Here is a 24,171-nt window from a genome sequence, read left to right on the forward strand (position 1 = left end):
GAATAAAGACGCAGACATAGAGAATGGACTTGAGGACACGGGGAGGGGGAAGGGTAAGCTGGGATGAAGTGAGAGAGTAGCATTGATATATATACACTACCAAATGTAAAATAGATAGCTAGTGGGAAGCAACTGCATTGCACAGGGAGGAGATCAGCTCGGTGCTTTGTGACCACCTGGAGGGGTGGGATAGGGAGGGTGGGAGGGAGACGCAAGAGGGAGGAGATATGGGGATATAGGTATGCATATAGCTGATTCAATTTGTTATACAGCAGAAACTAACACGTCATTGCAAAGCAATTATACTCCAATAAAGATGTTAAAACAAAACAAAAAAAACCTAACATGTATAACATACAACAGTGTTCATTATATTTATCACATTGTACATCACATCTCCAGTACTTATTTACCTTATAATTGGAAGTTTTTACTGTTTGACTGCCTTCATCCACTTCCCCCTCCTCACACACCCAGCTCTTGCAACCACAAATACTGTTCCTTTTTTTATGAGTTTGTTTTTGAAGTATAATTGACCTACAGCACTATGTTAGTTCCTGTTATGTTGCACATCACAGTGATGTCTATACATTTCAAACTGATCACCATGGTGTCTAGTTATGATATGCCACAAAACAAAGATACTACATAGTTACTGACTATATTCCCCCCACTGTTCAACTCATACCTGTGACTCATTTACTCTGCAATTGGAAGTTTTCACCTCTTAGTCCCCCTAACTTATTTTTTTCCTCCCCCAACCCCCTCCCCTCAGGCTAACACTTGTTTGTTCTCTGTATCTATAATTGTTTCTCTTTTATGTTTGTTCATTTTTTTTAAGATTCCACATATAAGTGAAATCATACAGTACTGTCTTCCTTTGTGACTTGATGACTATCTTTAGTGTTATATTTGGATTCCTTTCTCTTTTTTGTTTGTATATTATAGATTTTTCGTTTGTGGATACCAAGAGGTTTATGTACATGTGACTCTACATGTGACTGTTTTAAGTTGCTGATTTCTTAAGTTCAACTGCATTTTAACAACTCTTCATTTTTACTCCACTCCCCCCAATGTTTACTATTTTTGACATGTTATTTTTTTGTTTTGTATACCCCTTAAATATTGAGGATATAGATGAGTTTACTACTTTTGTCTTTTAACCTCCTTTCATACATGCTTGATTTACTACCTTTACTGTGTATTTGCCTTTACCAATGAGCTTTTTCCTTTTGTAACTTTCATGTTTCTAGCTGTGGCCTTTTCTTTTTCATTTAGAGAAGTCCCTGTAGCATTTCTTGTAAAGCTGGTTTGGTGGTGCTGAACTCTTTCAGCTTTTGCTTGTCTGCAAAACTTGATCTATCAAATCTGAATGAAAGCCTTGCCAGGTAGAGTATTCTTGGTTATAGGTTTTTCCCTTTCATTGTTTTGAATATATCATGCCATTCTGTCCTGGCCTGCAGAGTTTCTGCTGAAAAGTCAGCTGATAGCTTTATGGGAGTTCCCTTGTAGTATGTAACTTTAGTGTGTAGATTTTCCGTCGATGCCTTTTTTTTTTAAACACTGATTCCTTCCTTCCTCCTTCCCTCCCTCCTTCCCTTCCTTCTATTTTTTTAGATGCGTCACACGGCATGAGGGATCAGATCCCTGACCAGGGATTGAACCCATGCCCCCTGCAGTGGAAGCATGGAGTCTTAAGCACTGGACTGCCAGGGAAGTCCCTCCCTTGATGCTTTTAATATTCTTTTTATCTTTAATTTTTGTCATTTTAATTACAATGTGTCTTAGTGTGGTCCTCTTTGGGTTGATCCTGTTTGAGACTCTGTGCTTCCTGAACCTGGATGACTGTTTCCTTTCTCAAGTTAGGGAATTTTTTAGCTATTCTGTCTTCAAATATGATCTTTGCTCTTGTTCTCTCCCTTCTCCTTCTGGGACCCCTATAATGTGAATGTTAGTATGCCTGATGTTGTCCCAGAGGTCTCTTTAAACTGTCCTCATTTCTCTTTATTCTTTTTTCTGTTCAGCATCAGTGATTTCCACTCTGTTTTCCAGTGTGCTGACTCACTCCTCCATATCATTTAATCTTCTGTTGATTCCTTCTAGTGCACTTTTCATTTTAGCTATTGTATGCTTCATCTCTGTTTGGTTCTTCATTTTCTAACTCTTTGTTAAAAACTTCTAACTTCTCATTCTGTTCATACAATCTCCTCCTGAGTTCTTTGAACATCTTTACGATCATTAACTTGAACGTTTTATCAGATATATTGCCTATCTCCACTTCACTTAGTTCTTCTGGGGTTTTATTTTGCTACTTTGTTTGGAACATATTCCTGTGTTACCTCATCTTGCCTAATTTGCTGTTTTTATTTCTGTGTATGTGCTAGATTGGTTACACTTCCTGACTTTGGAGAATTGGCCTTTCATAGGAGACATCCTATGCATCTCAGCAGCACACTCCCCTCTGGTCACCAGAGCTATATGCTCTAGGGGTGCCCCCTATGTGGGCTGTGTGGGTCCTCCTGTTGTGGCAGGCTGAGTACTGTGGGAAGTCTGGTAGTGTGGCTGGCCCCCAGTTTGGTTGGTTGCCAGGTGCTGGTTAGCAGGGCCAGGTCATGAAGTGCTTGCTGTCGAGTCCCAGGTGTCACAGGGCTAGTGCTGGCCCACTGGTGGGTGGAGCTAGGTTCTGGGATTGGTGGTCATGGGGCTGAGGTTCCCAGATCTAGTGTCAGCCTCCTGGTGGGTGGGCTGGTTCTTGACATGGCTGGTTGTGGGGTCTGGGGTGTCCCAAAGCTGGTCCTGACTTGCTGGTGAGATGGGCTAGATCCTGGAACAGTTGGCTGAGGAGTCCAAGGTTTCTCTGAGCTGGTGTCAGCCTGCTGGTGGGTAAGCTGGATCCTGGGGCTGCTGGATGAGGGGCCCAAGGTGTCACAGAGCTGGTGTTGGCCTGCTGGTGGGTGGGCTGGGTCCTGACATAGGTTGGGCTAAGGGGCTGCAGTTGTCCTGGGCTTGGTGTCTGCATGCTTGAGGGGGAAGCCGGGTCTTGGGGCTAGTGCTGGTCTGCTGCTGGGCAGAGCTATGCCCCAGGATCTCTGGCTGCAGGCCCTGGGGGCCCCAGGGCTGGTAAGATGGTCTGCTGGTGGACGGGGCCCAGGATGCAGCCTAGGTGATCATGGGGCTGATGCATGTCCACTGGTGGATGAGGCTGGTCCAGGGTCTAGCACTGGTGGGCAGGGCCATGTCCCAGGGTGACTGTGGGCTCAATGTGTCTGAAGACAGCAGGCCAGCTGGTGGGTGGGGCAGTATCTTCCCCCAGCTGGTTTGGGCTGAGGTGTCCAGTACTGGTGCTGACAGGCTTGTGGGCAGGGCCAGGTCCCAGCACTAATAAACTTGAAGGAGGATTCCAAAATGGCACTTGCCAGAACCAGTGTCCATGTGGTAGAAGCAGCTCCACAAAATTTTCTGCTGCAATTATTTATGTCCCCAGAGTGAGCTCCAGGTGCCTCCTGCCTCTTGGGGAGGCTCTCCAAGATCAGCAGGTGTGTCTGACCCAGGTTCCTTTCAAATCACTGCTTCTGCCCTGGGTCCTGGCATGTGTGAGATTTTGTGTGCGCCCTTTAAGGGTGGAGTCTCTATTTCCCGCAGCCCTCTGGGTCTCCAGAAAGTAAGCCCCCGTGGCCTTCAAAGCCAAACATTCTGGGGGCTCATCTTCTTGGTGTAGGACACCCGGACCTGGGGAGCTTGATGTGGGGCTCAGGCTCCTTACTCCTTGAGAAAAGCCTCTGCAGTTGTAATCATCCTTCCGTTCAAGAGTCACCTACCTGGGCATATGGGTCTTGACTATACCATGTCTCCGCCCTTCCTACCTGTCTCATTGCTGTTCCTTCTTTAGTTGCAGAAGTTCTTTTCTGCTTGTCTTCTGGTCTTTCTCATCAACAGTTACTCTGTAAATAGTTGTAATTTTGTGTGCCCACGAGAGGAGGTGAGCTCAGGGTCTTCCTACTCTGCCATCCTGGCCCCTCCTCAGAGACCTTCTCCATTATGTAAAAGATACATGAGAGCATATGATATTGCAAACCTTGTTGCAAGACATGTAGATGTCTTTTTCTATGATGCAAAAACAAAAAAAGTATTTGTCCTCAAAAGGTTTGCAATCTCTGGAGGTGAAAAACATAAAGTAACCCTAGTAAGAAGGAGTTAAGTGTTATAATGTCATCAGACGGGTTTTATAGTACTTCATTCTTCCTTTATTATAGTACTTCTCACATTGCTTTGAAATTTGTCCACTTGTCTATCTTCTTTAGTAAAGTATGAACTGAAGGCAAGAACCATATCTTATTCCTCTCTGTAGCCTACAGACCTAGATTAATGGGTAACCTAGAGGAGGAGCAATAACTATTTGTGTAAAATGAAAGAAACTGATGAGTAAGTGAAGAAAATGGCTATGCAATTTAGAGGGCAAGGGTCATGTCTGGCTGGGGTGATCGCATAGGGTGAAGTCATTTAAGTTGGATCTTAAAGGATTCAAAGGTGAGAGTCTGAGAAAGGGAATGGGAGCTGAAGGAGGTAGAAAACAGGCAAAAGAAATATAGAGTTGAAAGAGAGATCAGAAGTCTAGTTTTAATATAACCTCCCATTAAATGTGGGCATTTCATCTGTCATGATGCTGATAAGTGGTTAAGTATCTCATAAAGCGTTCTATTCTGCTTCTTAGATAGTCTAGTTTGATTTGGACAATCTGCCCTAGAACTAGTTTTGATTCTTCTACAAATGAATTCATTTCAAAGTATTGAAGATTATGTAAAATCACTTGGCTTTTTAGGAAGTTAACTTATTTCTCTGACAGGTACTTTTTCCAGTATTTGCTGCTTATGTAATTTAACAAAATTAAATACTCATGTTTTGGTATGGATCTCAATACCTTGTAACCTACACCTAAGATGTTTTTCTAAAAAATTGTGGTAAAGTACACATAACATAAAATTTACCATCTCAAGAATTTTTCAGGGTATAGTTTAGTGGCTTCAAGCACATTCATATTGTTGTGCTACTATCACCACCATCCACTGGACCCTTTCATACCAGAGATTTTTAAAACTGAAAAATATAAAATATTATTGCATGCAAAAAAGTCAGATACATTTTTAATAGAGCTATGTACATTTTAAACATATGACAAAATTCAGACTGGAACTTAAAACCAATTTATTAATTAAACTGTGGTGCTTGGTATTTAACGGTGATTGCACGAACCATGGGCTTATAAGTCAAAATCTAAGATCTATATAAAAACCTTGTACATTTTTCTCTTAAAATGAGAGATAATTCAAAGTACTAAAAGTTCAATTTTGTAAACCCAGAAAAGATAAGATTTCTGATAGTATAAAAAACTAGACACTCGCCTTTCACTGGATAAATCCTGTGGGAAGTCAAACAGGTGGTAAAGGATCAAACTTTAGCCTATTCCATGCCATCACAGTAGCACTTATTTCTTACCTGTGGGAGCCACCCTTGCCAGAAGAAATGGTTTCAGTTCATTTGGTGGTTCTATTTAACACGGCAAAGTAAGAAGCAGTGGTATTTCCCAATCTCCTGCTAGGACTCCGTTAATTGAAAAGCAGTGCAAGGTAGAATTAGAACCAGGGTTTTAGGATCTAAGCCCAGTTTTACTTCTAAGAAAAATATTTCTCTAAAATTATAATCCCAATACAATGGCCTCTTCAGTTCAGACTCTTCATCAGAACATTTATTTTTCTCAAACAGTGCCCTCTGCACTTGATTTTGTTTTGAAGCTATTTCGGGAGCAGGTACTGAAGTTTGGGAAACAGTTTCAATGCGTTCTGTGTTGTCACTTCTATAACTTCCTCCACTGAGATCCCTTTCACCTGGGCAATATATTCTGCTGAAATGGAAATGTTTTGGGGCTCATTCCGTACCTGAGACAGACAAAGCAGACATTAATCAAACATGACACTCAAGGGAAGCAATCCTTGAAGACTGAAGATAAAAGAGATGAAAATGAGTTGGTAAAAACAACTGATGAGCTCTATTTTTTTTTTTTTAATGGGGGTGAGGTGAAGTTGAGGAAAAGGCCCTGAACTTCAGCTTGAAAGCTAAGGCTACAACATTAACTGTAAGTCTATCCTGCTCCTGAAAAGAGCCCTGGGGTATTACCAGTCGAGGTCCCAGCACCTAGCATATGAAGCAGTCTGTACAAAGTGGACACTTGGTGACCTGCCTCACTGATGAATTATTAACTGTCCTTTGTTCCTCAAGTGAGTGCTTGCAAAGGTCAAGCTCTGTAGCTTGGCCATTTCAACTCACAGGCTACGTTACAGTTTGACTCAGTAATGCCATGGTGTCTGGAAGACTACACAGATTATGTAGTCATATTTCACTGATTCTAAGATGCATTTCTCCCCTGTCTTAACATCTCTGAAATTGACATATATTTTAATGACATTCAGTGGCATGTGAAAGTATAATTGTAGTGTTTTTTTCCTTAATGGTCACAAAACAGTGGTACATCTACAATCAGTGGCATTTAGATTTGATGAAATATATTATTGTTGTTACTATTAAGTTACCGACTCAGGATGATAATGTTCAGAGGAATAAGATAACAAGGTTAAAAAATAACCTTGATAACGTAGCCTAAGAAAACAATGAAAAATGCACATCAAGATTTAGGTTCAAGGACATTCATCATATTGTTTATAATACAGTTGACCCCTGAAAAACATGGTTTTGAACTGTGTGGGTCCACTTATACATGGATTTTTTTTTTTCAATAAATACTACAGTACTACACAATCCAAGCGTGGTTGAATCTGTGAATGCAGAACCACGAAAATGAGGGCTGAATCCACAGATGCAAAACTGCAGGAGGGTGGACAGACATGTATTTTCCATGGTATGGGGCGGGGCTGGGGGGTTGGGGAGGGTGTTGGTACCCCTAAGCACTTCTTGTTCAAGGGTCAACTGTACTGTGTTGGAAACAAATAACCTAAAAGACAGTATCAAGTTAAATATACTGGGGCACATTCACACTGAAATTTATATACTTATTAAACATGATGAGGAAAAGTATATTTACTGATATTTACATGTGTTCACCACATAAAAGCAAGTTATGGGGACTTCCCTGGTGGCGCAGTGGTTGAGAGTCCGCCTGCCGATGCAGGGGACACGGGTTCGTGCCCCGGTCTGGGAGGATCCCACATGCCGCGGAGCGGCTGGGCCCGTGAGCCATGGCTGCTGAGCCTGCGCGTCCAGAGCCTGTGCTCCGCAACGGGAGAGGCCACAACTGTGAGAGGCCCATGTACCGCCAAAAAAAAAAAAAAAAAAAAAAAAGCAAGTTATGAAATGATGTGTTGAGGCTAATCCTATTTTTATGAAAAAAATATTATGTGTACATATATGGACATAAAGAAGTGTGGAAGGACATAAGAACTTTCATTTATTTAGTGCTTGTTGTAGGCAAGGTTTTGTTCTAAGGTTTTCACGGAATTTCTCATTTAATCCTCAAAATAACTCTGTGAGATAGGTACTATTATTATTAGCATCCCTTTTTTACAGATAAGAAGGGATCCTAAACAGCGAGTAAGTAGCCCAGTTGAGGTTTAAACCTGTGCAAGCTGTCATCAGAGTTTATGCTTTTAACCACTATACTATAGTGGTAAACTTTCAGTGGTAGATGGTTCTATTTTCTTATGATTTTCTGTTTTCTATTTTTCTAGAACAAACACATTTTACTTAACAAAAAGCATATTCAGTTTTATTTTTTTTATTTTTATTTTTTGGCTGCACTGTGCGGCATGCAGGATCTTAGTTCCCCGACCAGGGATTGAACCCGTGCCCCCTGCAGTGGAAGTGCAGATTTCTAATCACTGGACCGCCAGGGAATTCCTCAGTTTTAAAATTCATTTATTCAATAAATGTTTTTGAGTACCTACGATGTTCAAGGCACTATGCCAGAAACCCACAATTTTTATCAAATCATCTAAATACAAACATAAAACTGAGTTATAAGAGCATTTGAAATTCATTTCTGTTTAGGGTGAAAAAGCTAGGTCATTTTCATCCTATTTCATACTAACCAGGAAGGCAATTTTGTACCATTCTGTCCTACAGTCAAACAAGAAAATAAATGTGGTTATAATCCTCTATTTTCTCATTCCTCTTCTATATTCTTTTCTTTTTTTTTTGCGGTATGCGGGCCTCTCACTGTTGCGGCCTCTTCCGTTGCGGAGCACAGGCTCCGGACATGCAGGCTCAGCAGCCATGGCTCACAGGCCCAGCCGCTCCGCGGCATGTGGGATCTTCCCGGACCGGGGCACGAACCCGTGTCCCCTGCATCGGCAGGCGGACTCTCAACCACTGCGCCACCAGGGAAGCCCTAGGCACTTTCATATACATTACTTCATTTAATCCCCACTGTAATACTTCAAAGTATTTTACTATTATTTTACCCACATTTTATAAATGTAGAAACAGTTTCAGAGAGATTAAGGAACTTGCCCAAAGTTATACAGCTAGTGGGTATCAGAGACAGGATTTGAATCCAGCCCTTTCTGCCTCTAGACACTAAGCTTTTTACTATACTGGTCTGGATTTCAATATTACATAAATTAGGACATGACCCATATCAAATAATATTCTGTGTAGCACAACAGCCATATTTACAAAAGACTTGAAATTAAGTCAATATAACCTTTCAAACTAGCATTAAAGTAGGATCCCATTATATTTACACTGGAATGAGAAACACAGCTAAACTGAAAATAGTTCAAATAAAAGACACAATCTAAATAATGTAGAAATTAGAAAATCATTTACCTTTTTTTCTGGCCCTAGCGCAGGTGAATCTGTTTCCAAGCAAATCGAAGTTAAAGGCAACTGTTTAACAAGTTTCTGCTTCTTAGAGAAAAGAGAAAGCTAGTAAGTTTAAAACATGAGAAGTAAAGATTAAATAAGTAGCATTAAACCCACATGTCAATGCATACTACTCTGCAAAAATCTAAAATTCATACTTTAATATTCAATTAATAAATGTTCACTATGTTCTCATCATTCTACATTAATGGTTAGTTTTTTGTTTGTTTGGTTTTTTTTTGTTTTTTTTTGCGGTACGCGGGCCTCTCACTGTTGTGGCCTCTCCCCTTGCGGAACACAGGCTCCGGACGCACAGGCTCAGCGGCCATGGCTCACGGGCCCAGCCGCTCCACGGCATGTGGGATCCTCCTGGACCGGGGCACGAACCCACGTCCTCTGCATCAGCAGGTGGACTCTCAACCACTGCGCCACCAGGGAAGCCCGAATGGTTAGATTTAAGAAGAAACATTCTTTGCCAAAAATTATCCGAAGCCTTTAGGAACCCAAAGAGTAGTAACCAAGAGCAAAAAACGAGGTAACATCCAGCAAGAACCCAAATATCTGATATCATATGCCTACTGAAAGATCCAAGGAAGAGTGATTTCCCTGGTGGCATAGTGGTTAAGAATCCACTTGCCATTGCAGGGGACACGGGTTTGAGCCCTGGGCTGGGAAGATCCCACATGACATGGAGCAACTAAGCCCATGAGCCACAACTACTGAGCCCACCTGCCACAACTACTGAAGCCCGTGTACCTAGAGCCCGTGCTCTGCAACAAGAGAAGCCACCCAATGAGAAGTCTATGCACCACAATGAAGAGTAGCCCCTGCTCCCCTCAACTAGAGAAAGCCCGCACACAGCAACGAAGACCCAACACCCAAAGATAAATAAATAAAATAAATAAATAAATAAATAAGAAATTTCTCCACAAATGATAAAAGTAGGAAAAATAAAAGTAATCATGGACTATCAATTAACATGACCTAATTGACATTTCTAGAACTTTCCACCTGAAACCGTATATAAGGCCCAGTGTCCCTGTATTTTGAAGTAAATTGCTTTTGCTTCAAGTCTCCCAGGCCTCCCCTGGGCCTCAAAAGGCCGGTTCAAGAATTAGTGATTAGGAAATGTGAAGATGTAGGAGCAATGAATAGCTGTTGGGTCCGAAAACTGGTAACAACTTAGACTATGAATTCGCCACATAGCAGAGTCACCAAATTCCCAGTTCCCTGAAAGTTATAGATAGAGGCCTGACACACACTCCTAAGCTGTTCTTACAGGAAGCAGACCCCAACCAGATGGAAACTGCTGACCTCAAGCATGTAGACCCCAGACCAGCTGAAACCAGAAGATTGATGATGCTCAAAACTTCACCTTGACGTCAATCAATTCGAGAACTGAGAACAAGCTGCTCACATACCCTGCAGCCTCCTCCCTCACACTGCCTTTAATATCCTTTTTCTGAAAGCTATCAGAAGTTCAGGTCTTTTGAGTATGAGCTGCCCAATTTTTTGTTAGTGGAAGTTTATTTTTTTTGTGAGTGGAAGTTTATTTTGATGATAGCCAATTTATCTATTTTTTCTTTGGTTGCTTGTGCCTTTGGTGTCATAGGTAAGAAACCACTGCCTGATCCAAGGTCACAAAGATTTAGATCTGTTTTCTTCTAGGAGTTTTATAATTTTAGCTCTTACACTTAGGTCTTTGATCCACTTTTGAGTTACTCTTTATATGAGGTAGGGACCTAAGATTAATTTTTGCAATGAAACCAGAATAGTATCACAAGTATATAATAAAAGTTCATATTTCAAAGTATATTTCACAAAGTATAAAATGAGGTTTAATGAAAGAATTTACCTGTCCACTTCTTATGATAGAAGGAGGAATTGAGAAGAAGTACCCAGCTTTTACTCCTTCCATGGCTACAGATGGCCGACCATCAAATGCATGCAGCAACACTTTGTCAGCACCTCTCAAAAATTAAAGATAAATCACAGTTCCATTTTATTTCCTTAATAAGAGGTTTTACCACTAATCAAATTGAACAACACAGATTTTTAAGTAAATGTCGGTCACTATAAGGTTCTATGATTTCTAAAGAGTAGATAAACATATAGTGTTCAACCAGTAGAATAAAAATATAGTAAATTCTTAATCTTCAGAATAAAATTAATAAATATAATTGAGCAATTATTTAAACTTCCTATACCATCAAACCTTCTCCAAATCTTCAGAATAAAATTAATAAATACAATTAAAGCAATTATTTAAACTTCCTATACCATCAAACCTTCTCCAAAAGTTTCTGAACTGTCAAATTATTGTTCCTAATAGGTTTTTAAGCAAATTGTCCTTAAGAAGGATGCTAGTGAAAGAAGAAATGAGGAAATAAATGACTCACAAATTCAACACTCAGAGTTAGTTTCACAAAAACCATCTCCAGTTCTTAAAGGATGGCTGCTCAGCCTGCACAAAAATCATGTTCTCGGTGAATCCAGGGGGACTCAGTACTCATCACTGAGAAATACAGTGCTTTCTAATTGTAGGCAATTATGTTCACTTCACTATTTGATACTGTTGGTAGGTGTGACATTTAGTGAGTTACTACTGTGAATTATGAAATCAAATTAGTGGGTCACGACTGGCCAGTGTGTGCTTATATATTTGTGTGCATAAACACACGCACATACACATATCTATACACACATACATATAGATGTACTGCTTCTTGAACTTTTGTCAGTTTTCTGTATATGTATATACTGAGTTTTGAAATAAAGTCAGTGCCAAAAACAGTATGTATGTGTATATATCGAGTTTCAAAATAAAGTATATTTCTTACCGTGGACAGCACTTTAAAAATTTGAAAAGTAATCTTATGAGAAGTATTTTTTCTTTAGGAACAACTGGTGAAGATGACAGTACATTTTATATAAGATGGCCACAATCTGTATAATACCATTTTCTAAAGCAGCAGCCATAAAACATGCAAAACAGTAACTCAATGTGATCACCCTTCTTTGCTTTGTTTCTTCCTCCCTCACATACGCTGACTAAAATGTTGGAGCTGCTAATTTTCAAATTAAGGCATTAAAATTACTTGATCCAATTTTTCATCTGCTTTATCCTGGCCTGATAAACATCATAATCACACTGAAAACCTTGTAAATAGTAGGCTGACTTGCAAAACCATCTTAGTTGATTTCCATCTCTACCCTTGACCCATTCCCTTCCCTTTAAGAAATCAAGTAAAGCATGGCTTATTCTATTGGGAATATGGACTGGAATTGTCAAACTTAAACATTAGGCACATTTTTCTCAGGAACCTAAATACCTTGCTCATTTAAGAGGCTGATGGTGGGTCTTCCAGCTGAACGTGAGTGAACATTTCTGGTAAACAACAAAAAAATTCCTTTTGAGTACTTAATATGAAATTATTATTTTTGTTATATTAAAGCAATTCAGAGAAAAAGAAAAGTAGAGCTGAATTTCAGGAGAATCATTACTTAATTTGCTCTGTAACTATTAATATAGAAAGATGATAATTAACCTACAAAGGCAAATTTAGTCTTTTGGCTAATTGGACCTGTCTGATTAGGACTTGTCTTTGCTCTTCCTTCTGTTCATCAGTGCCAGCAATTCTGGGGGAGAAATCTAGTCCAACCTATAATGGAAAAATAAAACAGAATTACATGTTTATGGTTTAATGAATCCCCGAAGACATATTATGGTGCAGTACAGTCCAAGAGAAATATAATGGGAGCCACACACATAAGCCACATACACAACCTTACAGTTTCCAGTAGCTACATTAAAAACACTAACAAGAAACAGGTGAAATTAATTTTAATGATATATTTAATCCACTATATCTAAAACATTATCAATATTATCATATAGTCATATTATTATGTCAACACGTAATCAATAAAAAAAAATTATTGAGTTATTTTACATTCCTTTTTTGAGGTATTGAGACTTTGAAATCCTCAGTGCATTTTATCCTGATAGCACATCTCAATTTGGGCCAGTCACATTTCAAGTGCTCAACAGCTGCATGTGGTAACCACACTGGACAGTGAAGTATAAATGCCTGCTTCCCTCGATTCTATTCTGGCATGCATCGTGATAACCTAGATTCTGAATGTAAGTGCTATTCTTATCTTTTATCTTTAATTATAAGTGGAATTACCAAGTGATAAGATGTTTCACAGCTGTAAATTATTTAATAAAAAATGTTCTTTAATTATAAACTCTAACCTATTTAAAGTATGCTTGTATATGCTATTTTAACTAACCAGAGAGATAACCCTATGTAAGCAAAAGGAAAAAAAGAGGAAAGTACATTGAAATGGTAATAGTTTTCTTTCATTAACATAAGCCCATGGGGAGACTTCTATTGTTTTATCCCTAAGCACTTTTGATTATTGAGGAAGTACTGACAAGGTATTATTCAGCTGAACAGGGCGAACATAATTATCCAAGTCTGTTATAATCACCAATACTGAATTAAGGACTATTTTCATCTATCACATGAAAGTCTGGATTAGAAATCATTTGATCAGCTAGTGGGTATTTACCTCTCCAATTGCCAACAATCGATCCTTATAATTCTCGATAATGGGCAAAGCTACATCCAAATCCTGGGATGAGAAAAAAGTAAATTTATTAAAAGAGGAGAAGGGAATTTTATAGGTTTTGTATAAACACCCATTATATGCCAGGCACTATGCTATACTGGGTCCTTTACATAGTCAATACCTTTTAACCAGTTGAGGAACTAAGAATGTAATCCTTCTATAATGGTGAGTACTTCTGTCTGGAAATTTGAGTACAAACATCCCACATCCATTTATGTTACAAGAACATGACTTCCTTTTTTAAATAGTATTTATTTATTATTTGGCTGTGCTGGGTCATAGTTGCAGCATATAGGATCTTCGCTGCTGTGTGCGGGATCTTCATTGGGGCATGCAGGATCTTTTAGTTGTGCCATGTGGAATCTTTAGTTGCGGCAGGCGAACTCTTAGTTGTGGCATGTGGGATCTAGTTCCTTGACCAGGGATTGAACCTGGGCCCCCTGTATTGGGAGCTCAGAGTCTTAGCCACTGGACCACTAGGGAAGTCCCAAGAACATGACTTCTTACTAAGATTCCCACTTAAACCCTTCCTTCTGTTCAGGAGGCATTTCCTGGCATTTAGGAGGAGTGAACTGGATTTCCTGGAATAGCTGAGCAAGAGAGAAGAAAGCCACCAAGTGGTCACCTTTGTGAGTTTTGGGGAGTGCACTGCTATGTTCTCCTCTTAGGGTACTGATGTCTTGTGAATTTTTAATAGTGATAATCCCATACATCCTTTGCACTATTTTCACTAATTTCTTTTGTCTTTATAGTCCTGTGTAGCCTATTTTTGTCCTAAAGGTTCAACAATATACATACTAAATATCACAAATATGTTGTTTGCCAACTATTGAAGTAACTGTGTACTGTTAGTTTCCATGATATTACTATTTCCACTTAAAGAGAATTCCCCCTGTGAGGGATCCCTTTAAGACAAGGGAAAGACAAATACATGGAAAATTTGCTTCTAGACATTTTAAACTACTTTGAGGATTTTAGTCTCAGAATATGTAAATTCAAGGTACTTCTAGTGAGGAAAATCAGAACAAGGGAGAATTAAGAAAAGGGAGGTAGGGCTTCCCTGGTGGCGCAGTGGTTGAGAGTCCGCCTGTCGATGCAGGGGACACGGGTTCGTGCCCCGGTCTGGGAGGATCCCACATGCCACGGAGCGGCTGGGCCCGTGAGCCATGGCCGCTGAGTCTGCGCGTCTGGAGCCTGTGCTCCGCAGGGGGAAAGGCCACAACAGTGAGAGGCCCACGTATCGTAAAAAAAAAAAAAAAGAAAAAAAAAGAGAAGGGAGGTAACCCATATGGTAGAGGAAGAAGAGGAGATTTTATAATTATACCTCAAGAGAGAGAAAAGAAGATGAGGAAGGGTAAATCAAGGCCTCAGACATTCCAGTAGACTCAATGAAGAATTAATATTGTCATGTGGAGCTAAGAGTATACAACCCTAAATACCAGAGAAGATGTCTGGCAATAGCTGAGTAGGTCAAAGTGTCAGACAAAGATTTTCCATATCAAACATCCAAACTACTGTGTGTCTGTGGGACCTCAAAGGGACTGGAGAAGTTGGAGAGATTACTCAGGAAATGTTTGACACTTAGAAAGTCTTCAGTCAGAAAGAAATTACACATTTGGATGAAGACCAGATACAGGGAAAATATGCTTCTTGGAATATGTATTATCTATAAAAAGAAGCAAAATACATTTACAATGAGACTATTCCCATTCCTCATGAAATATTTTGGAAGTTTCTGGCAAGTCAGGTATAGTAAATAGAAATTAATATAATTCATATCACAGATTCAGTATGTATAAATGTATGTGTGGTCTTTATCATTTTAATAGATGTAAAAATATTTATAAGGACATTCATAGGTCTAAAACTGACTTCAGTTCTATTCCCACTTCCTCCATGAAGTCTCAAGTTCTTTAACAGCTAATGGTTCTATTGTGGGGTTTTAAAATATCCTATACCTCTATACCCTATGACTGGGCATACTACAACTAATTAATTATTCACGATTTACAAATGAGGAAATTGAGACTTGGCAAAGTTAAGTGCCACAGATCACAGAAGCCAGTAGGCCAAGTCTCTCTGACTTCAAAGCCCATGCTGTTTCCACTATGCTATTGAAAGAAGAAAGGAGAGGGAAGGAAAGGATGGAAGAAAGAAGGGCAAAGGGGAGAGAGGAGAGCTTTATTCTGAATGATTTAAAATAATTAGAATTGATTTTTTTATTAAAGAAAATGTTTAGTCTTCAGAACCTTTAGAACAGGGGTCAGGCGTGTAACCGAAATGAGTGAAGAGGGTTAAGTAGGGACAGGAGCCAAATGGACAGCACGTGCCCTGCCTGGAGGGGGCAGTAGCTTGTAGACAGTGAATTGTGATTCCCCAGGGTATCCCAGGGGCTTAAATTCTGCCTGGTAATAATATTTATTGAATATGCTGAAAGATTTGTATGATGCTAGGCAATTTTCATTTTATAAACCAAGGTAATTTAATGAATACTTACATATTGTACATACCTACCTTTGTACCACATGGTAGGAGCTTGTAATCTAACCACAATGGGAAAGCTAAGCTATTGTGGGGACTACAAGCACGTTAGGAACAAAACTGCTTAACTCTGGTCTTTTCCAGTGGGCTATCTTGAGATTTGCTGAGTTCCTGTCTGCTTTGAGAATCTAGACTTACCTGTATATTGTTGATATTTTATTTAGTTTTGTAAGTTAAATAGTCCTATCAGTTCTACATTCATGCCAAAAACATGCCAAATCCACTCACTCCTCTCCATCTCCACTGCTACCACTCTGGTCCAATCCACCATCGTTTCTCACATGGACTACTGCCAACAGTCTTTTAACTATTCTCCCTTCTTCCTTTTTTGCCCTCTTCAAAATTGATTCCTCACACCATTGCCAAGGGTATCTTTTCAAAACAGAAATCACATCTTGTCACTCCTTACTTTAAATCCCCCACTGATGTAAACTACTATCCAACAAGGCCTTGAACGAGGTGACGGGGGATCCCTGCCCAATCCCTCTGACCTCACTATTCCTTCCTCTTCCATCTAGTCACATCAGCCCTCTTTCTATTTCTTGACCACATCAAACTTGTAACTACCTTAGGACCTTTGTGCTTCATTGTTTCCTTTGTGTTCAACACTCTGTCCTCTCTCTTTGCATGGCCAACTGCATTCAGGTTGCAGTTCAAACATCACCTCCTCAGAGAGGCCTTCCCTGACTATACAATCTAAAAACCAGCATCCACAATCCCCATCACACAATCTTGTTTCATTGCCTTTAAAGCACTTAGTTCACGTATCTAATTGTTGACTGTCTTCCCCAATCCAGAATCTGGCTTCTGTGAGTGGGATTTTACTCTATAGTGCTTAGAACAGTGTTTGAAATATAGTACATGCTCACTAAACACTTGTTGACTGACTACTGAAATGAAGGACTATTACTATAAATCTCTACATAAATGAAAGAAATACTGTCCTGCTATCATCCCCAACATTTTGGGAATTGCAACTCTCTGGCAATTTAGCTAATTTTATCATATCAACAACTCTGGAAATCTACAGGATAAGTATTTATTTTTACTGAAGTGAATTAAAAGTAATTTCCAAAATAAGTAAAACTACCTCGGGTACCCCAATGTAAGAATACAGATTTATTATTATAAAAAATGATAGTCTTCATATCTTAATTTATTCATAGATAACAAAAAGTCTTTACTTCTTCAACATGGGGCTTTCAATCTCATTATGTAATAAAGCACTCAGGACACTGTGCGTCTCCCTGATGCCGAGTCAGGAGAAAAGTCTGAAACATAAGACATATTGACTACTGTGAGTCAGTGAGATCTTGTGGGTAGGAATTTTTTTAGAGTGGGTATAAAAGTAATGCAGTTTAATAGATCAAGAGCACTCCTATAGGGATAGTTCAATGTTCAAAGAAGACACTATGTACTTGAACTCATCTGTTCCCTTATAGCACCACATCTATGAATTTGTATCTTAATTTTTCTGGATATCTTATCACTTTTATTGCCAAAGCAATATGATAACATGATAAAAAATATGAAAACAAGGTGCTTATAACTCTACTAGACCATCACAACGAGTATAATTTCTGTACTTTTCTCTCTAGTCTTTTCCTTATAGAATATATTTTTACATGGATGTCACAGTGAATAAACCATTTGGTATCCTGCTTGTCTCCCTACACTATACTGTAAACATTTTCCATGTTGCTACATAAACCTTATAGTCCACACTTTCTATAGTTATATTTAACATTGTAGCATTATATTTAACACTGTATAAGTTAACTAGCTATTTATCTCCTAACCTCTAGGCTCTTTCCACTTTTTCTCTATTTCAAGTAACTGCTGTAACAAACATCTTTGTGAAAGAAGATAGAATTTATTTCTTTTGGATTATTGCCCTATAATATTAATTTGAAAGAGGAGGAGCACTGAGTCAAAAGATGTTATGATTTTTTATGGTTCTTGTTTTATAAGACTGTTACCTTTAACGTGACACTTCTTTGGTCTTTTGGTGAAACTCCCTGAACTGGGTGAACACCCAAGCATGGCAGAACAAATCCATTATACCTAAAAATGTAGAACGAATTAAGAAAGCAGAATATTAGACTAGGAGACAAAGTTACTCTGAAGAACAAGTAGGAAAGAATTTTTTTAGGGCTATGTTAATGTGATTGTTTTTCTTCTCATTCTCTTTAAAAATTGATGATCTTTGATATTATAAATGTGAAATCATAACTGCATCCTTATTAGCAACTCTTTCTAAATCTTAATGAGAAGTAACACCTTTCTGAAAGCTGCATAATCTTTTCAAATTCTCCTGAATGTTCAGCAACCACCACAAGAGCCATAACATTGGCCTGCAACAATAATGAAGAGAATAGTTAGTCTCAAACAATATACATCCAATATAATTAAATAAAAATTTAAAGTTTTCTGTGCTTTTAGTTATCCTTGCTCACTCACACTCCATCAATATAATCATAATAGCTATCACTGAGTAGTTACTATGCTTCAGGTATTACGTTTGGTGAATATAAATATTACCCCCCATTTAATCTACATACTCCTGTGACATAGGCATTGCTGTAATCCACTGTATGGGTCAAGAGACAGAGTTTTGGTTGGAGTCAGATAACTTGCCCAACATCACTAGCCCTGTGTAACTCCAAACCCCATACTCCTAATTAAGCTGCCACAGTGAAAGATGGCTGTATGTAAAAATGGCAACCATTTCTGAATACCACTTTTGGGGAAGACCACAAAACGCTAGCTTCATAAACACTTCCAAAGATTAATAATTTTTTTCCTACACAAATCAAACTGTTTCAGAAAACTTTTATAATTTCTCCAAGATCTCCAGAATAATGTTAATTCAAGAACTGAAAGATGGACCAATTTGTTCCATATTGCTGGTAAGCATGTGGCTGTGGGAATGTGTTTTGGATTCAGACTATCTTGTCTACATCACTCACTAGTGGTGTGTCTTTGGACAAGTTAATCTCTAGGCCTTAGTTTCCTCATCTATAAAATGGGTAATGGTTGGCTATAAAATAGTAGCTTCCTCAGAAGCTTGCTGTCAAACATTAAATGAGATAATGTACAGGATGGGCTTAGCTCAGTGACCGGCACACAGTAAACAATAAATGCTGTTTATTATTAACTTATTATTATTGAAGTAACAACAACATAGTATAACTAAATTTCAAGCTGTTTTAGGTCAAAATTAGGAGGAAAATAAAAACAACTAAAAAAAGGGCAATTATAGGTATTGGCTTACTTTCTTGGCTTTCTCCAACACATCATCCAGATCCTAAAATAAACATAAGTAATCACAATCATTTTAGATGGATAAGTAAGTGTCCTTTGGCTGTGTATATCAATGTAATTGAGGCACCATAAAGAATGACAGTGATGGCAAGGAACAAGGTGGTGGAATGTGAAGAGCCTATGCTGACCCTACCTCCCATCTACTCTCTCAGTAAAATGTGGCTTCTGTTCCCACTCTACTAAAACAGAAACTGTTATTGTCAAATATAAAGGACACTTCTCTGTCCTCCTACTCTACCCCTCAGCAGCATTAGAAACTCCTCACTTGTCCACTCCTTCCTTTTTGAGATATTTTCCACTCTTGGCTTCTGCAAAGACTCCTCTCTAGCTGGCTGCTACTTTTCAGTCTCCTTGACTGGCTCTCTCTATCTGATTTCAGAACCCTATGCTTCTCTCTCTGACTCACCTTAAGTACTCTTATTACTATGCTCATTATGCTAATGAGTCCCCAGTTTTTATCTCCAGCCTATAACTCTCTCCTGAGCCCAAGATTCACATTTTACTTTATTTATTTATTTATTTTAGTGGTACGCGGGCCTCTCACTGTTGTGGCCTCTCCCATTGCGGGGCACAGGCTCCGGACGCGCAGGCTCAGTGGCCATGGCTCACGGGCCCAGCTGCTCCGTGGCACGTGGGATCTTCCCGGACCAGGGCACGGACCCGCGTCCGCTGCATCGGCAGGCAGACTCTCAACCACTGCGCCACCAGAGTAGCCCCAAGATTCACATTTTTAAATGACCATATGAAATCTCCACTTGGATGGATATTAGGTTTCAACATGTGCGGAACATAACCATTTTCTCAACAAACCTATTCTTTCTGCCTGCCCTCTCCAACCTCAGTTTTCCCTCATCTCCACCACCACCTCTCTACAGCATCCTCAAGTTCTCCCTTTCTCTCTCTTTCCTCAATTCCTCTCAGCATGTTCTACAGATTCTATCTCTAAAATATACCTTGAATCCATCTGCTTCTCTCAAACTCCCCTGCAACCACTATCTTTAGTCTAAATACTACAAAAGCTTCTAAGCTGGTCTTCTAGCTTCCATTCTTGTTCTCTGTCCATTAGCCGCACATCAGCAAAATGGTTTTTAAATGGATTATCAGATCTTGTCTCTCTCCTTAAAAAGCAAAGCCCTTTACTGGATCCCCATTGTGCTTCTAATGAAATGCGAACTCCTGACTCACTAAACCTCAGCAAACCTCTTCGGTCTTGTTTTACGCGTCTTTTTAGCTCATCAGGCTCCACCCAGCCTTCCGGTAGCTTGAACGTCCAAATTCTGTCTTGCCTGGAGGCCTGCAACCCGCCTGCTTTCCTCAGCACCATGCACTCACCGCTTTGTCTTTCCAGCACCAATTTAAGCTTCACCTCTTGAGAGGTTTTTCCCCTAAAATAGACCCCGCTCTTCTTTTTTATTAGCCTCTAGTTTCCAATGTAGCGGGTAAAACACTTTGAAATTACGTGTGTGTGCGCGCGCTGGTTTTTGTTTGCTTCGCTCCCCCGTAGAACTGGAGCACGCGGCGTGCGGGAGTGAGCCCGAGTTTCGCGGACGGCGTCCTGGGGAAAGTGGATTCTCTGCCCGGAGCTGAGAGGCTGGTAGGATAGCCGGGCCAAGGCGGGATAGGGGGAAGGACTCCAGTAGCCAGTAACAGCAAATAAAAGCCAAGTGGAGATAGAGGATATGGATATTCGGGATGAGAAAGAAAAATCAGTGTGAGTGAGATTAAATAAAGTGTAAGGAGCAAGTCGCACAGGACCACAGACGGGGGCCTGGGAGGATTTGGGGCTCCGCCCTAAGGGAGGAGAACAAGGATAGCCTGAAGGGAAAGAATGGGGGCCTCCCTGCTCCCACGGGCCCGACCTCGCCCTCACATACGCGGTCAAAGTCCGGGTCGGAGAGGTGGCAGTGACAGTCCACCAGCCCTACGCCCACCGCCCCCATCGCCGCAGCCACTGAATCCCTCGACTTGCCCGCGGAGCCTCAGGCGGAACGCTGCTGCTGCAGGCCGAGTTTCCGGCCGGACGTATGCTCTTTCCTCCAGGGGAACCCGCTCTTCCGCTCCCAGAGTTCCCGCCCACAATTCAAGTTGGGAAAATGGAGGGGGCTCTTGCGTCGGTGGCCCTTTCTGCTCCGCGGGACGTGGAGAGAGTGGCCGGGACAGACGATGGGGCCCCGGTTCTTGCCACTTCCCGAAAAGACTTCCGGGTGCGTTGCACCTCGAAGCGGGCCGTGACGGAAATGCTAGAACTGTGCGGCCGCTTCGTGCAAAAGCTGGGGGACGCGCTGCCAGAGGAGATTCGGGAGCCCGTGCTGCGAGATGCGCAGTGGGTACGGGCCCAGTCTTGTTTCATCACCCCCTCTCTCCACACCCCAGGTCTCAGTGGTCAGAAAGAGCGCACGCCAGGCTTCGGCAGAGTTAACGGTGCCCCCCGCTTGGTTAGAAGCAGCCCGGGACACGGGAGGGAACAAAGTAGAGGCTAGAGGCAGCTGGGTATTGTTAATTACTTAGACCAGTGCTGTCCGACAGAAAAATACAAGGCGAGCCATGTATGTAACTTGAAATTAAAAGTAAGAAAAAATAGGTGAAATTAATTTTAATAACATTTATTTAACCATGTCCAAGATATCGTTTTAACTTGTAATAATTAAAAAATGAACGAGATAGTTTACATTCTTTTGTTCATACTAAGCTTTTCAAATCTGTCTTAAACTTACAGCTCATCTCCTTTCCTACTAGCCACATTTTAAAGGCCTCAGCAAACATAAAGTGGCTGGTTGCTCCCCTATTGGGCGGTGCAGACAGAGACTATGAGAAATTCTCCAGGAGAGGGTAATCCTGGAAGTCAGTCAGTCAGTCACCAGGCTAGCTTTTGGTCTTTCCTTTTGTTTGTTTTAGAACATCTTGTAAAGAGAGCGAGAACTTTTTCCCTACAAGTCTAAAGTAGATAAGGAAGCTGTCTTGCTTTTATAAACTTCAGTAAGATCACACACTGGCCCTTATAATACATTTCCCCTTCCTTTCTTAAATATTTTGCAAAGCCCTGAAGAAGATAGTTTTTTGGGAAAGACACAACAAATTGAGGGATTTGTGCCTGTCAAAAGGAAGCACACAATCTATTTATATTCAGGAAAAAAAGTTAAAATGCTTATAATGCAGTACAGTTTTGAGTGTGAATGACCACAGTGCAACCAAAATAAAGGGTAAATGGATGGAGAATGAAGGAACACTCCCTGGGTTGTGATTCTGTATTCCAGTGTTGTGTACACTGGCTCTTATATCATTCTCTCCTTGCAAGCAAGGGAAGAATAGAGACATACCTGAGTACATTTTTAGTAGTTTCTTGGGAGAAGACTGCTTTGTTGTGTAATGATCTTAGAATTTACCCCTTTCTAGGAAGTGCTAAGCTGCTTAGAACATTTAATTATCTTACAAAAAAGAGGAACTTGGCTTAACCTATTATACCTTATTTAATGGATGAGAAAGTGGATTAGAAGATAAAAGGTGTGAAGACTTAAACTACCAAGGGAATTAACTTGTGTTTTACTTTAATTAAGAGAACAGATAAAAGGCAGAGGCTTTAATTATGTTGACATCTCTTTATCTAAAACCACATAATATAGTATCACATTCTTTTTTGTGATAGTTATTTTTAAATTTATTTTATTGAAGTATAGTTGATTTACAATGTGTTAATTTCTACTGTACAGTAGTGGTTCAGTTATATATGCATTCTTTTTTTTAAAAAATTTTATTTATTTATTTTTGGCTGTGTTGGGTCTTTGTTGCTGCGTGCGGGTTTTCTCTAGTTGTGGCGAGCGGGGGCTGCTCTTCGTTGCAGTGTGCAGGCTTTTCATTGCGGTGGCTTCTCTTGTTGCGGAGCACGGGCTCTAGGTGAGCAGGCTTCAGTAGTTGTGGCACACGGACTCTAGAGTGCAGGCTCAGTAGTTGTGGCGTGGGGGCTTAGTTGCTCCAAGGCATGTGGGATCTTCCTGGACCAGGGCTTGAACCCTTGTCCCCTGCATTGGCAGGTGGATTCCTTTTTTTTTTTTTTTTTTTTTTTTTTTTTTAAACATCTTTATTGGGGTATAATTGCTTTACAATGGTGTGTTAGTTTCTGCTTTACAACAAAGTGAATCAGCTATACATATACATATGTTCCCATATGTCTTCCCTCTTGCGTCTCCCTCCCTCCCACTCTCCCCATCCCACCCTTCCAGGCTGTCACAAAGCACCGAGCTAATATCCCTGTGCCTTGCGGCTGCTTCCCCCCAGCTATCTACCTTACTACGTTTGTTAGTGTGTATATGTCCATGACTCTCTCTCGCCCTGTCAAAACTCACCCTTCCCCCTCCCCATATCCTTAAGTCCGTTCTCCAGTAGGTCTGCGTCTTTATTCCTATCTTACCCCTAGGTTCTTCATGACATTTTTTTCCCTTAAATTCCATATATATGTGTTAGCATACGGTATTTGTCTTTTTCTTTCTGACTTACTTCACTCTGTATGACAGATTCTAGGTCTATCCATCTCATTACAAATAGCTCAATTTCATTTCTTTTTAAGGCTGAGTAATATTCCATTGTGTATATGTGCCACATCTTCTTTATCCATTCATCCGATGATGGGCGCTTAGGTTGTTTCCATGTCCTGGCTATTGTAAATAGAGCTGCAATGAACATTTTGGTACATGACTCTCTTTGAATTTTGGTTTTCTCAGGGTATATGCCAAGTAGTGGGATTGCTGGGTCATATGGTAATTCTATTTGTAGTTTTTTAAGGAAGGCAGGTGGATTCTTAAC

General features: G+C 40.2%; 2 protein-coding genes across 4 annotated transcripts in view; one reads left to right on the plus strand and one right to left on the minus strand.

Annotated features, from left to right (window-relative positions):
- Positions 1-5,125: 5,125 nt before the first annotated feature.
- On the minus strand, positions 5,126-21,417 carry TATDN3 (TatD DNase domain containing 3). 3 transcript variants are annotated; one of them, XM_032639978.1, is made up of 10 exons: positions 21,249-21,417; positions 19,325-19,357; positions 18,331-18,404; positions 18,030-18,114; positions 13,450-13,512; positions 12,424-12,533; positions 12,204-12,259; positions 10,727-10,839; positions 8,836-8,916; positions 5,126-5,933 (listed from the first exon to the last, which is right to left on the minus strand). In XM_032639978.1, exons 1-10 carry the CDS (start codon positions 21,312-21,314, stop codon positions 5,790-5,792), a joined length of 825 nt encoding a protein of 274 aa, XP_032495869.1. In that variant the 5' UTR covers positions 21,315-21,417; the 3' UTR covers positions 5,126-5,789. The 3 variants fall into 3 exon arrangements, with proteins under 3 accessions (XP_032495869.1, XP_032495889.1, XP_032495879.1); XM_032639998.1 differs by lacking the exon at positions 21,249-21,417 and adding an exon at positions 20,707-21,204; XM_032639988.1 differs by having other exon boundaries at positions 5,186-5,933; positions 8,836-8,913; positions 21,249-21,416.
- A 19-nt stretch (positions 21,418-21,436) lies between these two features.
- Positions 21,437-24,171, plus strand: part of NSL1 (NSL1 component of MIS12 kinetochore complex) — a 40,410-nt gene continuing 37,675 nt past the window's right edge. Inside the window, exon 1 of the mRNA XM_032639963.1 lies at positions 21,437-21,701. Within this exon, the coding sequence (XP_032495854.1) occupies positions 21,468-21,701 (234 nt within the window). The 5' untranslated portion in view covers positions 21,437-21,467. The remainder of the gene's footprint in view (positions 21,702-24,171) is intronic.

This window comes from Phocoena sinus, chromosome 1 (assembly GCF_008692025.1).
Source record: "Phocoena sinus isolate mPhoSin1 chromosome 1, mPhoSin1.pri, whole genome shotgun sequence".
Taxonomy (NCBI): Eukaryota; Metazoa; Chordata; class Mammalia; order Artiodactyla; family Phocoenidae; genus Phocoena; species Phocoena sinus.